Below are 14,223 nucleotides of genomic sequence, written 5' to 3' on the forward strand. Positions count from 1 at the left end.
TACCAGACCATGTGAACCAACTACACCACACACCGGCCTCCCAAGTCAATTCTGCATAAGTTCACAGAGATTATATCCCATTTAAAAGCCTAACAGCCCACGGATAAAAGCTATTTTTCAGCCTGTTGGTACGGCTGGCTATACTCCTATATCTCCTACCGGATGGTAGGAGAGTAAAGAGATACCGTCCAGGGTGTGAGTCATCCCTGAGAATCTTCCTCACTCTTCCAAGGCAACGAGCCCTGGCGAGGTCATCCAGTGGTGTCAGGGAACAGCCCACAATGTCTTGTGCTGTGCTCACCACCCTCTGTAATACTTTCCTGTCCGCAGCTGTCAGACCAGCATACCAAACCACAATACCATACCAGAGGACGCTCTCTATAATAGACCGGTAAAAGAGGGTCATTAGCCATAGTTCTACCCTGTTCTTCCGCAAGACTCTGAGAAAGTGAAGCCTCTGTTGGGCCTTTCTAGCCACCTGAGTTGTGTTGACTTTCCAGGTCAGATCTTCACAGAGGTAGAAGAACACCACAAACGCTCTTCCCAACGTTGGGCAATATTGGATTTCAGAGTTTAGTGATCTCCTACTACTACACCAGGGACGCGGTGGCTCAGTGGGTTAGGACGCTGAGCTTGTCGATCAGAAGGTCGGCAGTTTGGCGGGTCGAATCCCGAGTGCCGCGTAGCAGAGTAAGCGCCTGTTACTCGTCCCAGCTTCTGCCAACCTAGCAGTTCGAAAGCACGTAAAAATGCAAGTAGAAAAACAGGGACCACTCCGGTGGGAAGGTAACAGCGTTCCGTGCGCCTTTGGCATCCAGTCATGCTTGCCACATGACCACGGAGACGTCCTCGGACAAGCGCTGGCTCTTCGGCTTTGAAACGGAGATGAGCACCGGCCCCTAGAGTCGGAAACGACTAGCACGCATGTGTGGGGGAACCTTTACCTTTACCTTTACTACTACACCAGCAACTGTAGTTAGCATCTTCTGAGACAAAGTGGGCTGACTGGACACCAGTCTTTGGGTCAAATACTTTCAACATTCTAAAAGGGAAACAACCTTTTTAAAAGAAAAAGCCTTATGATTCACTTTTCTGCAGGAAGAAAACACCTGTCAAGGAGTTTATCCAGATCAATCTCATGGTGAGCTTTGCCAAACATAGATATGAATTTATTGGGCTGGGCAGTCGGTTATATACTTTGAAAAACTTCATTGTAAATACTTTGCTTGAGACAGGATAAATAAACCCATCCCTACTCACTGTTTTTTCTGTGATAAGTAAGGATCAATATCACCTCAATAAATGTCACAGGACTTGTGATTTATGCAGAAATGTGAACCAGGCTATTAATAACAACTCTCTATATGCAAATCTTTTCCTGTGGTAGTCAATATTAACATCGCAGGGAAGCATTGCATTGAGTTTGAATCGCAGGGCATTTACCTCACAGCTAAGTTTAAGAACATTTTATGTGCCAGATTGCTTTCTGTCAAAAACGTCCCAACACAGTTGAAGAATGTTGAACACCAGAAGCTGCCTAAACCCTGATACTGGTTCCTGCTGATGGAAAAAAGAGAAAAAGAGATGGGGTGACTATATGTCCTCGATGCGCTAAACAGACCCTCAAAGACATGTTGGGTGATGATATGGAGCAGGACAGCCTGCTGGTCCAAATCATTTATGCTTCACCTACTTGAGTATCTACACCAAGCTAGAGCTGGTGCTTCTTTCCAATGGACCCCTCAGGAGGCAGTTTGGCTGGCCTTCTAAGTTGCTTTAATGGTATTGAATGAGGACTTAATCCATTCTTTTTATCTGATTCCGGTATGTATTTTGTTCTTAGCTGTCTTTGCCAGGGAAAGGCAAAAGATAAGTTTTCTATCTTTCTTGTCCATCCATCTGTCCATCCATCCATCCACCCACCCACTCACCCACCCATCCATTGATTCATCCATAAATCATATCCATCCAACCATTATATTCATCCATCCAACCATCATATCCATCCATCCATCCATCCATCCATCCATCCATCCACCCTATCCATCCTCCTGGCATCAGATTGTTCAGCCAAACATTAGAATTTCTTCCTTGTTTGGGAGCAAGATCTTTCCCACATACCATTAAAAACCTCTTATCTATGACTCAAGTTGACTTTGGTTGTGTCGTATACATTTTAGCAAGAAAGGGGGAAAACCTCATATACTAAAGTGGATTTGCATGATGTTGGTAGGAGTTCATTTATATAGCTACAATGCAAATATAAACCTAAATATAACTTAAATACAGGAAGGACATATTTGGCTTTATGGAGAAACAGTGACCAGGGGATGAATTTTAGAATGTTTCAAACTCCTTTCTGGACACTGTTGAAAGATCATTCTGAGCCCACCCACCCCCAAATTCTCCCAAATTTTGCAAGTCTTATCTTTACCCCAGACCAGACCTCTTTACAAGTGAGTATAAATCCAGATCCAGTTCTATGCAACCAGTTTGTAAGAACTGCCCCATTCTCCAAAGAGAAGAGCAGGATTGTGGGATTTCTTTCAGCTGTGACTCCACACCCCGATTTCCAATGCGTGCTGTGATCATGGATCTGCCTTTTTTTGGCACTACAATTCAAAGTGGAAGAGATCTACCTGTTCCATCTTCCGATGACAAGCCAAGTCACAAATCCTGTGTGTGAAAGCACCCAACAGCCCCTTCTCAGTCCCAGTCTAACCCTTCCCTCACCTTGTGGATTCGAAAGGATTATCGGGAGCTGATCTGGTGTCTTTCTGCAGAGCTCAGGAGAAACAGCTCAACCGGCAGTTGCTCTGAACCAAGGGCTGCCTTGTCTAGACAATAATTATAGCTTTGTCTTCCTGCAAAGAGCCTCCAGGCTTATGAAGTGACTTTTTCAGTCAGCAAAGTTGGCATTAGCTGAAGAGGGGGCAGCTGCCTTGAGCAAGAGCCCAGAGGAGGGAGAGGGCAGGTGTCTTTGCCAGGAAGGAGACCAGCTCAAGGGGGCATTGACCAAAGCTCTCGAAGTGTCACCTGCCACTTCAAGCTTGCCTTTTGCTGTCACTCAGTGCCAGATAGCCATGAACTCTAAAGGGGCTGGGTGGGATGGGGGAGGAGCCAGGGAAAATGAAGTTTACTGCTTCTTCCTGAGACGTGGTTTCAAGGTGAACTGGCTGGGAATGGAATACAACCGCATACTGACTTACGCTAGAATAGAATAGAATAGAATAGAATAGAATAGAATAGAATAGAATAGAATAGAATAGAATAGAATAGAATAGAATAGAATAGAATAGAATAGAATTAGAAGGGAAGGGAAGGGAAGGGAAGGGAAGGGAAGGGAAGAGAAGAGAAGAGAAGAGAAGAGAAGAGAAGAGAATAATAGAAGAGAATTAGAATAGAATAGAACAGAACGGAATAGAAGAATAGAATAGAATAGAGTAGAGCACAGCAGAGCAGAACAGAACAGAACAGGAATAGAATAGAATAGAATAGAATAGAATAGAATAGAATAGAATAGAATAGAATAGAATAGAATAGAATAGAATAGAATAGAATAGAATATGGAATAGGAATAGAATTAGGAATAGAATAGAATAGAATAGAATAGAATTAGAAGGGAAGGGAAGGGAAGGGAAGGGAAGAGAAGAGAAGAGAAGAGAAGAGAAGAGAAGAGAAGAGAAGAGAATAATAGAAGAGAATTAGAAGAGGAGAAAAGAGAAGAGAATAACAGAAGAGAAAAGAGAAGAGAAGAGAATAATAGAAGAGAATTAGAATAGAATAGAACAGAACAGAATAGAAGAATAGAATAGAGCAGAGCAGAACAGAACAGAACAGAACAGAACAGAACAGAACAGAACAGAACAGAACAGAATAGAATAGAATAGAATAGAATAGAATAGAATAGAGCTGGAAGGGACCTTGAATTTAATTGGATATTGGGGGAGCCACCATGGGGAGGTACCGAAGGGAAGGGAAGTTAGACTTGGGCATTTTGTCATACGAATATCAGTTGAATTTCACTTGACCTCTAGTAAACTATACCTTCCTCAACAAATGGAGTTAAGGGTGGTTCTTTCTTAGAGGCTCAAGCTGAGGCTGGTCTGATGAGGTTTCAAAGGAAGAATGTTGGAAAGTTGTGATAGGGGTGATATCTGTAGTTCGGGTGTAGGATGAAGGTTTGTTCTTCAAGCTTGTGGGTTGGTTTCCAAATGTTTCATTACCAGGCTAGGTAACATCTTCAGTGGCGTTTAGTGGGTGTCAGTGTTCTTCTGTTTTATAAGGGCTTCTGAAACCTTAATGTTGGAGAGTGTTTGCTATTTCCTTGCTTTGGGGTAGAATGGATGAGTGGTGAGATAGCCTAGATTTTTTTCCAGCCCAGATGCATGGAACCAGGAGAAGAACTTGTCTAGCCAAGGCCTTGAACCACTGCATCAGACTGGTTCTCAGAACTGATTTAAAGATATGCATCTTTGAATGACATTTCAGGATATAGTTGAGGGGGGGGGGTTCAGCCCCTGGTCGTTTCCAATTATATCAGCACGTGGCATTATCATTATCCCCTTGGAAGCTTTTAATCTTCAGTCTAGTCCAGCATATCTCAACCTTGGCAGAGGTGTTTGCCAAGGGCTGGACAAAGAACCAGATCTCCAGGACCCTTTGGAAAACCAGCAGAGTGGGTGGCAGTCAAATGTTTGGGAGAACCTCAATCATTCCCAACAGATGAAAAAAACAAACCAGACTAGTAGACTATACAAAATAAATGGAGACTCCTGGAATTCATTGTTAAAACTAACAAAAAATTTATTCAAGAGAACATACGTTCCAGTTGAAACAAATGTGAAATATAAGCACTGCATACGAACGTGCATATACTTAATGTTCTCCATCAGTTAAGCCAAAGTGAAGATGAAACAAATCTTAAAGGAATCAACCAAGCTTTAAAAGACTCCATTAATAACTTGCTCCATGAAGAGTTTGCTTCGTTAAGAATTCTCTCATGTTGTGATTTCTACCACCTTCGGCGATATAGCTTAACAGCGGTCAAGTTCTAATCTACATTAATAGCTACATTTTCTGAGTTAGTGTCTGCATTAAACTTCAGTGTATAAACCCTACTACTTCCTCAACATTTTATAGTGTGCAGATACAAGAACACTTGCAACTTCCCCATTTTTCCCCCTCCTTTCACCAAAAGAACTGTTTGGAAAGGTAGAAGAGAAAGAAAAATATCTACTGTATCTTTTGGTCTAAGCAGGGCTCAACGTGGTTAGTACGTGAGTGGGAATCTACTTAATGATTCCAGGAGTGTGAGTTAGGCTGTAGACTTGAAAAAAACAATCCTCTGGAGTCGTGTTTCTCAACCTCAAACACTTTCAGATGTGCCAAAGGGGCTTTTTCAAGAGGCAACTGGACTGTCTTATTTTTCCTTGAAGACCTTTTGCTTCTCATCCAAGGAGCTTCTTCAGTTCTTCAAAAGAAACTTCTGGGATAAGAAGTGAAACATCTTAAAAGGAAAACAAAGTCCAGTTGCCTCTTGAGAAAGCACCTTGGGGCAACCATGATTTGGATGAACTGAGAATCTCCATAGACTTTAAGACGTGTGGACCTCAATGCTTGGAATTCCCCAGCATGCTGGGTATCCTTTATTTGACCCAGCATCTGATTCCCCAGAGACAAATACTTCTATATAGGATTTTCCACTCTATGTTTATATTATCTATTCATCATGGCTGCTTCTCTGTGGCCAATGTCACCTGTAAAATCAGGGCTTCCTCTAAGTTAAATCCAACAGGTCCAAACATGCTACTAGAACTCAAGGTACAAGACACTGTTTAAGCTTACCATGATAAACAGTGAAGTTAAATTGGGTTAAAGGGAAGAATAACTCATCTCTGTCCAACTTAGGGACTATAATTGTTGGAGTGAATTGAGGAATGTTGAATAAATAATTGACAGGGAGTGCTACTAAGCTGTAATCTAGGATGTTTAGTCACCTGTTAATGCTGAACCAGTCTGCACTTGTAATGAAAGGGCTGCCTTAGTGTCAATGATATCATATCACTCTGTTTTGTAGTTGTTCAGACTACTCTTCCAAGATGTGCAGACTTGAGACTGCAGGGGTTGGCCAAACATGGGTTCTCGATTATCATTGTCAACCATGAGACCTCAATTAAAGTTCTTGACAGGACAAAAAGTATGGCTTTCTAAGCATCTACAAGTTATTGTCCACGACCTTGTTGAAAATGAGGCTGTTTTTCTCCTCCTGCCCAGTTGACAGAAAGAAAGGAACACAGCCAACGATGACCTCTATACTCTATACTCACAACAGAGCAACAGAGTCTTAGAAAGAGAATAACTAAAAATTCTCATAGTGATGTATAAAATGAGCTTGGTCCCGCTTGTTGATTTTCTGACATGCTTTCTCCACGTTCTTGGTCATGCCAGGTGGGCCGCAGCTGAAAACGCCAATTTTCCGGACCTGAGAACAACAACAATAAAAAAAACCCAGCTCAGAATCACAGAGATGCAAAATAAACTAGTAAAATAAAACCAATGAGGGAAATAATTAAATTTCCCCCCCAGTTCTAACTTCTAGAGCTGTGTTTTTCAAACTTGGCACAACTTTAATATAAATGGATTTCAACTCCCAGAATCCCCAAGTCATCATGTTGAAGTTGAAGTCCCAGAATTCCCCATCCAGAATAATGGTTGGGGAATTCTGGGAGTTGAAGTCTACTCATTAAAGTTGGTAAGTTTGTAAAACAGTGCTCTAGAGCAGAGGTCCCCAACCTTTTGGGCACCAGGAACTGGTTCTGTGGAGAAAGCTTTTGCCTAGGACCAGAGGGTGTGTGGTTTTGTGTGCTGCCTGCATCCTGCAGATGGGACTTTGCTTGTTTGTGTGGACTGGTTGCTGACATGCCAAGGCCTGGTACTGGTCCACAGACTGGAGGTTGGGGACCCCTGTTCTAGAGGAGTAACATGGATGAGCAGCCTTGGGAAAAGGTAACATTTTTCCAAAATTCCCACCACATTTCTCCTCTGTCTTTAATTGTAAAGAGATGGGAAGAATTCCTTCTGCAATATCTGTCAAATAATTTGAGCTGGGTCACGGAACCTTTGGAAGCTCCTTAAGAAGTTCAGCTACATAGCTGAGGTTCCCTGTGATCCAGGCAAACATCGTCCTGTCTGCAACAGATCATCGCTGAATCCATAGAAGTTCAGTCTTCACCTCCTTCCTGAACCTGCAAAGTTTGTCACTGACCTCAGGATGAACCTCTTGCAAGGAACAGAAAAAGGGCACGAAAGGTGGTCGTCCAAAGTGGGTGATGGAACGCAGGCCTGTGAACAAGCTCCGGTTGAGGACCTTTTGGAAGTGACGTTCACAGATGTACTAGAAAGAGATCAACCGATCATTAGAACAGAGCTGTCGGGGATCTGGAGGAGAAGGAACTTCTGTTCCATTGAGGGACCAACCACTAATCCAGTCACCATGAAGCTATTGATTCCCATTATGGAACTAGACCAGGGGTCGGCAACCTTGGCTCTTTTATGACTCGCGGACTTCAACTCCCAGAATTCCCGAGCCAGCTATGCTGGCTCGGGAATTCTGGGAGTTGAGGTCCACGAGTCATAAAAGAGCCAAGGTTGCCGACCCCTGAACTAGACTCACGGGTACAATCAGAAACATTGGTTCCAGACTGAAAATGAGGAGACCCAAGATGACCGGGGATGGCTTGTTTAAAGGCACTCAATAATGTCATATTCAAGATCAAGATGAGTTGGAGGCTTCCTGATTTTGCCCAACCTTATCCTACCTTCCTTACTTAATTGCACAATTTTTAATTCTGCATACCCAATTCCTTTGGACTCATTGTAGAAGTGGTAGATGCTCTTGGACAAAACTCAACCTCTGTACTCTTGCTAATAACACTTCAGGTTAATGGATGAGAACTTGACTTCTTGAATTTTATTTCTTGAAGGTGCCTAGATATAGAGCTGCAAGTAAATTGCATGTGGGGACTTACTAGCATGGTGGTGCGCAAATCAAACTTCTCAGCCAGCTGGGTGATGTAGATGTGGACAGAGACCAAGTCCCGTTGATCGTTCTCCTCCACTTCCCGGATAATGTCGGCCACCCACTCAAACTGCCGTTGTGTACGGGTTACCCAAATGAAGTAGATCTTGGAAGACCAAGAAAAAGGCCATGATCATTGCTGAAAGCCTATAATGCTTATAAGCATGTTATGTATCAAAATGTGAATTGTATTTTTTTAACAATCCCTTGAAAACGTATACTCATTTCCATGCACATTCCTAATATATCTCTCTATGTATATCCTCTTGTCCAAAATGTATACATTTGTAAACAATTGTCTCAGATATAGGTTCTGCTATTATTTTAATATTAAACCTTGCTTTAGGGTGTGCTCTTTCCTCTAACATAATGTTTCTCAACCTTGGCAGCTTTCAGATGGGTGGACATCTACTCCCAGAATTCTGGGAATTGAAGTCCACCATCTTAAAGTCTCTAAGGTTGAGAAACACCAATCTTTTGTACTTTTTGTCAAAAGACTTGGAGAATTGACAAACCCCCCCCCCAAACCTCTAGAAATACAATAGTTTAATTCAGATGTATGAGCCAGTTTTTCCCTAGGAAATGTAAAATGAAGTACTTATAGCAAAGTCTACATCTCCACTATCTGTTTTAAGTGTTGTTGTTGTTAGTTGCGAAGTCGTGTCCGACCCATCGCGACCCTATGGACAACGTTCCTCCAGGCCTTCCTGTCCTCTACCATCTTCTGGAGTCCATTTAAGCTCACGCCTACTGCTTCAGTGACTCCATCCAGCCACCTCATTCTCTGTCGTCCCCTTCTTCTCTCGCCCTCAATCTTTCCCAGCATTAGGCTCTTCTCCAGTGAGTCCTTCCTTCTCATTAGGTGGCCAAAGTATTTGAGTTTTAGCTTCAGGATCTGGCCTTCTAAAGAGGAGTCAGAGTTGATCTCCTCTAGGACTGACCGGTTTTAAGTACTGCAGTTTATTGTTAGAGAAGGCCTACCACCTGATGTTGATACAAACGCTGACACAATCACAGTGAGTACACAGTAGCCCAACCACACCTCTGTTTGTCCATTCTCACCTTCTTGCACAGGATCCTGGAGCCAACAGAAGACTTGAAGACAAGGTCTTTAAGGATGGAGGCAAAGGGGGTCACTCCGATGCCACCACCCACCAGGACTGACACTTCAAATTTGTTCCATTCCTGATGTCCCTCTCCAAATGGGCCATCAAGATAGAGCTACAAAGAAACAGGGGGAAAGAATGAAGTTTATTGGTTTGGACAATGGAGTCCAGATGTTTCCATTGAGTACACCAAGGATAGGATTCCATATTTGTTAAGTATTTACAGGTGCGGTGGGAAGAAAAGCTCTGTGAATGTTGGAACCAGAAAAGTGGTAGTTGATGCTGATCAGCCATATTTGTGTCCTCTACTAAAATCTATAGCAGGAGAAAAGCGAGGCAAAACAAAATCCAGTTTTACCTTGGGATATTTGCCAATCTCTACTATGCTTTCCTGTGAGTAAAGTTCCCGCAGGCGAGTTGTCCAAGGTCCAGCTGCTCGGATGTGCAGACTGAGCAGGTCTTCATGGGGAGCAGATGTCAGAGTGAAAGGATGGTACTCGTTGGTCCCCAGTGACAAACATGCAATCCGTACCCATTGTCCAGACCTGTAGTCAAAATCCTGGGGTCTCTGGAACTGCAGGTTGGTGACCCCTGAATCAATGGGAAAAAAAAGTACTTGCTATGAAAGGCCAAACCAACAGTACTATTCACAATTAACTGTGTACAAGCAAATTACAGATAAGACAGACCTAAACTAGAGGGTAATCACTGAGAAGCAACAAGCATGTTGGACCACCCAGATACTTCTCCAGGCCATATGTGGTCTACAGGTCTTAGGGTTGACCTGGACTTAGGGGACAGTATCAGTTGTGAATAGATGCAGATGGCCCTGCTATCTCTGGCCACTTGCAGAACCACGAATGCAAGGTCATAAAAGGACAGCAAAGGAAACACCCAACATCCTAACCCACCCGGGAACATCTGGTGTCTTGGGGGAAACACCCAAAAGGGAACATTTTTAGCTACTTCTGCTTTCTTCCTTTCCCATCTACAGTGTGCCAGCCTTAAAGGGCAAAATCTTTGCTGGGTGACCTTCTTATATAATCAAAGAAGGTATATAAAAATAAGGCTTTTCTGATATTTGGGGTTTTTCCTCTTTTCTCAGAGAAGGCCGTCTTTGTTCAGCTGAACAAAAACCTAAAGCTTGAAGGCAACTTCTGCTTTCCTGTAATTTTTTTATCAAGCAAAACCTCAGAACCTGCACAGCATTAGCAAGTCTCTTTAGATCAACTGTACTCAATGGACATGCATTAGATGCATGACCTTCAGCTTTCATAATCTCCCAGGCTGCAGGACCATTGATAAGAATTCTGGAGGTTGAAATCTACATGTTGGGAGGATACTCAGGTAGAAGATACTGTCTTTGATGTAGGAGGAAGGACCGTGCAAGACAGCAACATTACCTGAAGGGAGCAACTCAGCCTTAATGACACTGATTTCCACCTTCTTCCTGCTAAGGCTGATGAGTTTATCTGTTACATAGATGAGTGCTGGGATAATGAAGTAAATATGAAAGCGAGGCTGTTGGATCAAAGCGTAGCTACCGTGAATGATCACCTGGAAATATATTATACATCATTTTAGTCCATGATCATGGACGGGAAGGGGAAATTCTTCTCTGTGATAACTCACAAAGAGCAAAAGCATCTAAAGATAGTTTGGAAGTCCTCAGGATCTCATAAACTTACTTCAAATTAAGCTCTACCAGTAGCACCCCCCAAATCAATTAAAATCAATTTTAATTCTTTTTCAACTCTATCTGGAAATGATGCTCTTTTTGTTAAACTCTTATCCCTCTTCATATATGGTATGAAGATAGTATATTCCAGGGGTCTCCAAACTTGGCAACTTTAAGGCTTGTGAACTTCCAGAATTCCTCAGCCAGGAATTCTGGGAGTTGAAGTCTACAAGTCTTAAAGTTGGCAAGTTTGGAGATCCCTGGTATATATGTGAATAGTATGAATCTTCCTTCATCTGTGGACGATTCGTGTCTCTGAATTATCATAGGCTTTAACCGTTACTTACCAGAATGTAGAGAACCACATAGAGATGATGGGTGATCCAGAATCCTTGAAAGCTGATTCGTCGGAAATAATGAGTGGCAAATACATACATGATCGCAAGGATGACCAGTAATAGCACGCCGGTCATGCCTGCAGAAGACCAGGAGAAGAGAGGGAACGTCCTTGGTGGAGCAGTGGGCTAATGCCTCCTTAAGTAACACCAGCTGCCTGCAATTAGTGCAGGTTCGAGTCCCACCAGGCTCAAGGTTGACTCAGCCTTCCATCCTTCCGAGGTAGGTAAAATGAGGACCCAGATTGTTGGGGGGCAATTAAGCTGACTTTGTAATAATGCCGCTTGGGGGGGGGGGGCGAAAGCCCTAATAAGCAGGCATATATATATAGAATGAAGGCTATTGCTAAGCACATTGGTTTGTGCTTCTTAGATTGTAAGCTGCCCTGAGTCTTCGGAGAAGGGCGGGATATAAATGGGATTAAAATAAAATAAAATAAAAACTGAAGTAAGGGAACCCATTATGTTGTCTTGTTTCACCGTTATCTCCATCTACTTCAGAGGTGGACAACCTGAAGCTTTCTATATAGGTCAAGTGATGACACAGCATTGCGCAAATGACACAAATACTGCGTCTGCAACATTTCGGCTAGGATACCCTGCTCCTTATGTCATCGTTATGACACAATCACAGTTTTTAATAGAGCCAATGCTAGAAGTTCCAATGTTCCATTCAACCCAAAGTCACTTCTTCAGAACTGATCTGAGGACACACTCCAAGGCAAACTCTAAAATAGCTTCAATGTACTAAACAAAAAGCAAACACTCTGTTTATGCCCCCCATCAGCTTCAGACGACATGAATAATTGGAATCCAGCCCGCTTGGGTTCTTTCCTAGATGGTCATCTATCTCCAAATGTTAACTGCAGTCTGGTCACCAAAAGCCTTTGATATTTGATTTTTACCTGGTACTGTCTCAAAGAACCACCAGTAGTATTTGGGAGGAAATTGTGATCTGGAAAGAAAAACAAAACAGGGGCAATTCTCAGTAGAACAACCCACAATGTAACCCGGTTCATACATTGTACTAAGCCAGGGGTCTCCAAACTTGGCAACTTTAAAGCTTGTGGACTTCAGCTCCCAGAATTTCTGTGGATGGCTGGGGGAATTCTGGGAGTTGAAGTCCACAAGTCTTAAAGTTGCCAAGTTTGGAGACCCCTGTGCTAAGCCATGCACTGGGTTTCTGAATCATACAGAATTAAGAGCTTCCAATCTTTCTCCAGCCACCTGGAGCTTAAGAGTTAAGGAACTCATTTCTTTGCATCCTTACATTCACAGAGGGACACTCTTTACTCACCCATCATTCATAAATACGTGAGAAAAAAGGCACGACAGAATGCTGAGAGGGGTCACCGAAAAGATGTAGACATTCACAACGTGGCCCAAGGTGTGCAAAACTACAGGAAACACAGGACAGTGAAGTTAGGTTATCTGTGTCACCAGATTTAATCACAATTTCTAATCTCTTTTAACTACCCTAAACATTTCCTGTCTTGGAACTATGGGCAACAGGGAGCTATAAAAAACAATCACACCTAACAATGAAAAGATGAAATAGCCATGTAACTTAGTAGTGAGATCACAAGCTACGGTGTTAAATACATCTTTCAACTGTGCAAAGTTCAGATGTTACAAAAATAGAAATATTCCACACCTATTTTTGTATTTATATTACATTTGTAGTTTCCTCGATGTGAGTTTTTAAAGACTAATCAACTTTGATTGGCAAGAGGAAACGTTAGGTGATTCATTTTCGGTTTGGACTGCTAGAAAATCCCCTAAATTGAAAAACCAGATTTTTCTGGAGTTGATTTCCCTTATTGTTGTCAATCATTTTCCTTGCACTTTTACTGGGCCCTGCATTGTCAAAAGTCACACAGTTGCAGCGATGAGAAATTAGACTTGGTTGTTTTAAAAGTGTCACCTCCATCACGCTGACCTTACAAAACTAAACAGTGCCCTTCAGGTAGCCCTTGACTTGCAACTGTTTCTTTAGCAACCATCCAAAGTTACAACCACACTGAAAATAGAGACTTAGGAGCAGTCCTTGATGTATGACTGTTGCAGCATCATCACGATCATGTCATCAAAATCTAGATGCTTGTCAGCAGGAATGTATTTTCCATGGTTGCTGCATTGTGCTTCTCTTAACAACTGCAGTGATTTGCATAACAACCTTGACAACAAATGTTGTACAATTGGGTGTGACTCACTTAACTTAGCTATGGAAAGTCTGGTCCCAACCGTGCTTGTACGTTGAGGACTACTTGCAATTCAAAGAGTGCCTAGGGTTCCTAATTTCAGCTATTACTTACTGTTCTGTTCCAGGTCAAATCTAGTTGCCTGCTTGAACCACAAACCATTTTAAAGGATTGCCACATTCTAGTCTGGCTACTCACAGATTCAATCCATTTCAGTCTGTTTAGATGTACCTGAGAAGATCAAAGCTGCTGTCGCGATCCATCGGTGGAAATCCACGGCAGAGTCGAAAGGGATGTAGCGATTGAAGAAGGTTTCTCGCAAGAATGTGATGAGGTTTCGGCACATGGTGAGTAAGATGAAGGAGTACATGAAGGAGATGCTGGCACCGGCCCCACGAGAGATCAGGATCCCCACAAAAGTGGTGTCAGCAATGCCCGTGGGTGGCGATGCAAATCCATAATCTGCAAAGGGAATGGATTGAGTGAGTCCCGAAGGATGAGATTAGGACAAAACCCTTCATAACTGGGTTACTCCACTTTTTTTTCTGGGCTGAGACCTTGTTTGTGTCGTTCCGGTGGTGTGCTGGAGACCAGGCCATCTCCAAAAAGGAGGTCGACTCAGAATAAAGAGGTCAGTGGGAGCAGGTTACAACCCAGTTGGATTCAATGCTATTCCTGTTTCAATTGGAGGATTGGGAAATTAAAGGGAGGAGGCAGCATTGACGGGATTCCTCCCTGTTCACCATGTCTATCCGATACAATT

The 14,223-nt window shown here is 42.8% G+C and overlaps 1 protein-coding gene across 1 annotated transcript in view; it reads right to left on the bottom strand.

The window, feature by feature from the left end:
- Positions 1–6,361: 6,361 nt before the first annotated feature.
- DUOX2 (dual oxidase 2) overlaps positions 6,362–14,223 on the bottom strand; it is a gene marked incomplete at both ends in the record, with an annotated part of 31,296 nt that continues 23,434 nt past the window's right edge. Inside the window, 10 exons of the mRNA XM_083371744.1 lie at positions 6,362–6,484; positions 7,268–7,396; positions 8,031–8,186; positions 9,143–9,301; positions 9,545–9,777; positions 10,590–10,743; positions 11,212–11,339; positions 12,165–12,214; positions 12,557–12,656; positions 13,692–13,922. Of these exons, the coding sequence (XP_083227870.1) occupies positions 6,362–6,484; positions 7,268–7,396; positions 8,031–8,186; positions 9,143–9,301; positions 9,545–9,777; positions 10,590–10,743; positions 11,212–11,339; positions 12,165–12,214; positions 12,557–12,656; positions 13,692–13,922 (1,463 nt within the window). The remainder of the gene's footprint in view (positions 6,485–7,267; positions 7,397–8,030; positions 8,187–9,142; positions 9,302–9,544; positions 9,778–10,589; positions 10,744–11,211; positions 11,340–12,164; positions 12,215–12,556; positions 12,657–13,691; positions 13,923–14,223) is intronic.

Source organism: Vipera ursinii (genome assembly GCF_947247035.1).
Source record: "Vipera ursinii genome assembly, chromosome: 11".
NCBI classification, from domain to species: domain Eukaryota; kingdom Metazoa; phylum Chordata; class Lepidosauria; order Squamata; family Viperidae; genus Vipera; species Vipera ursinii.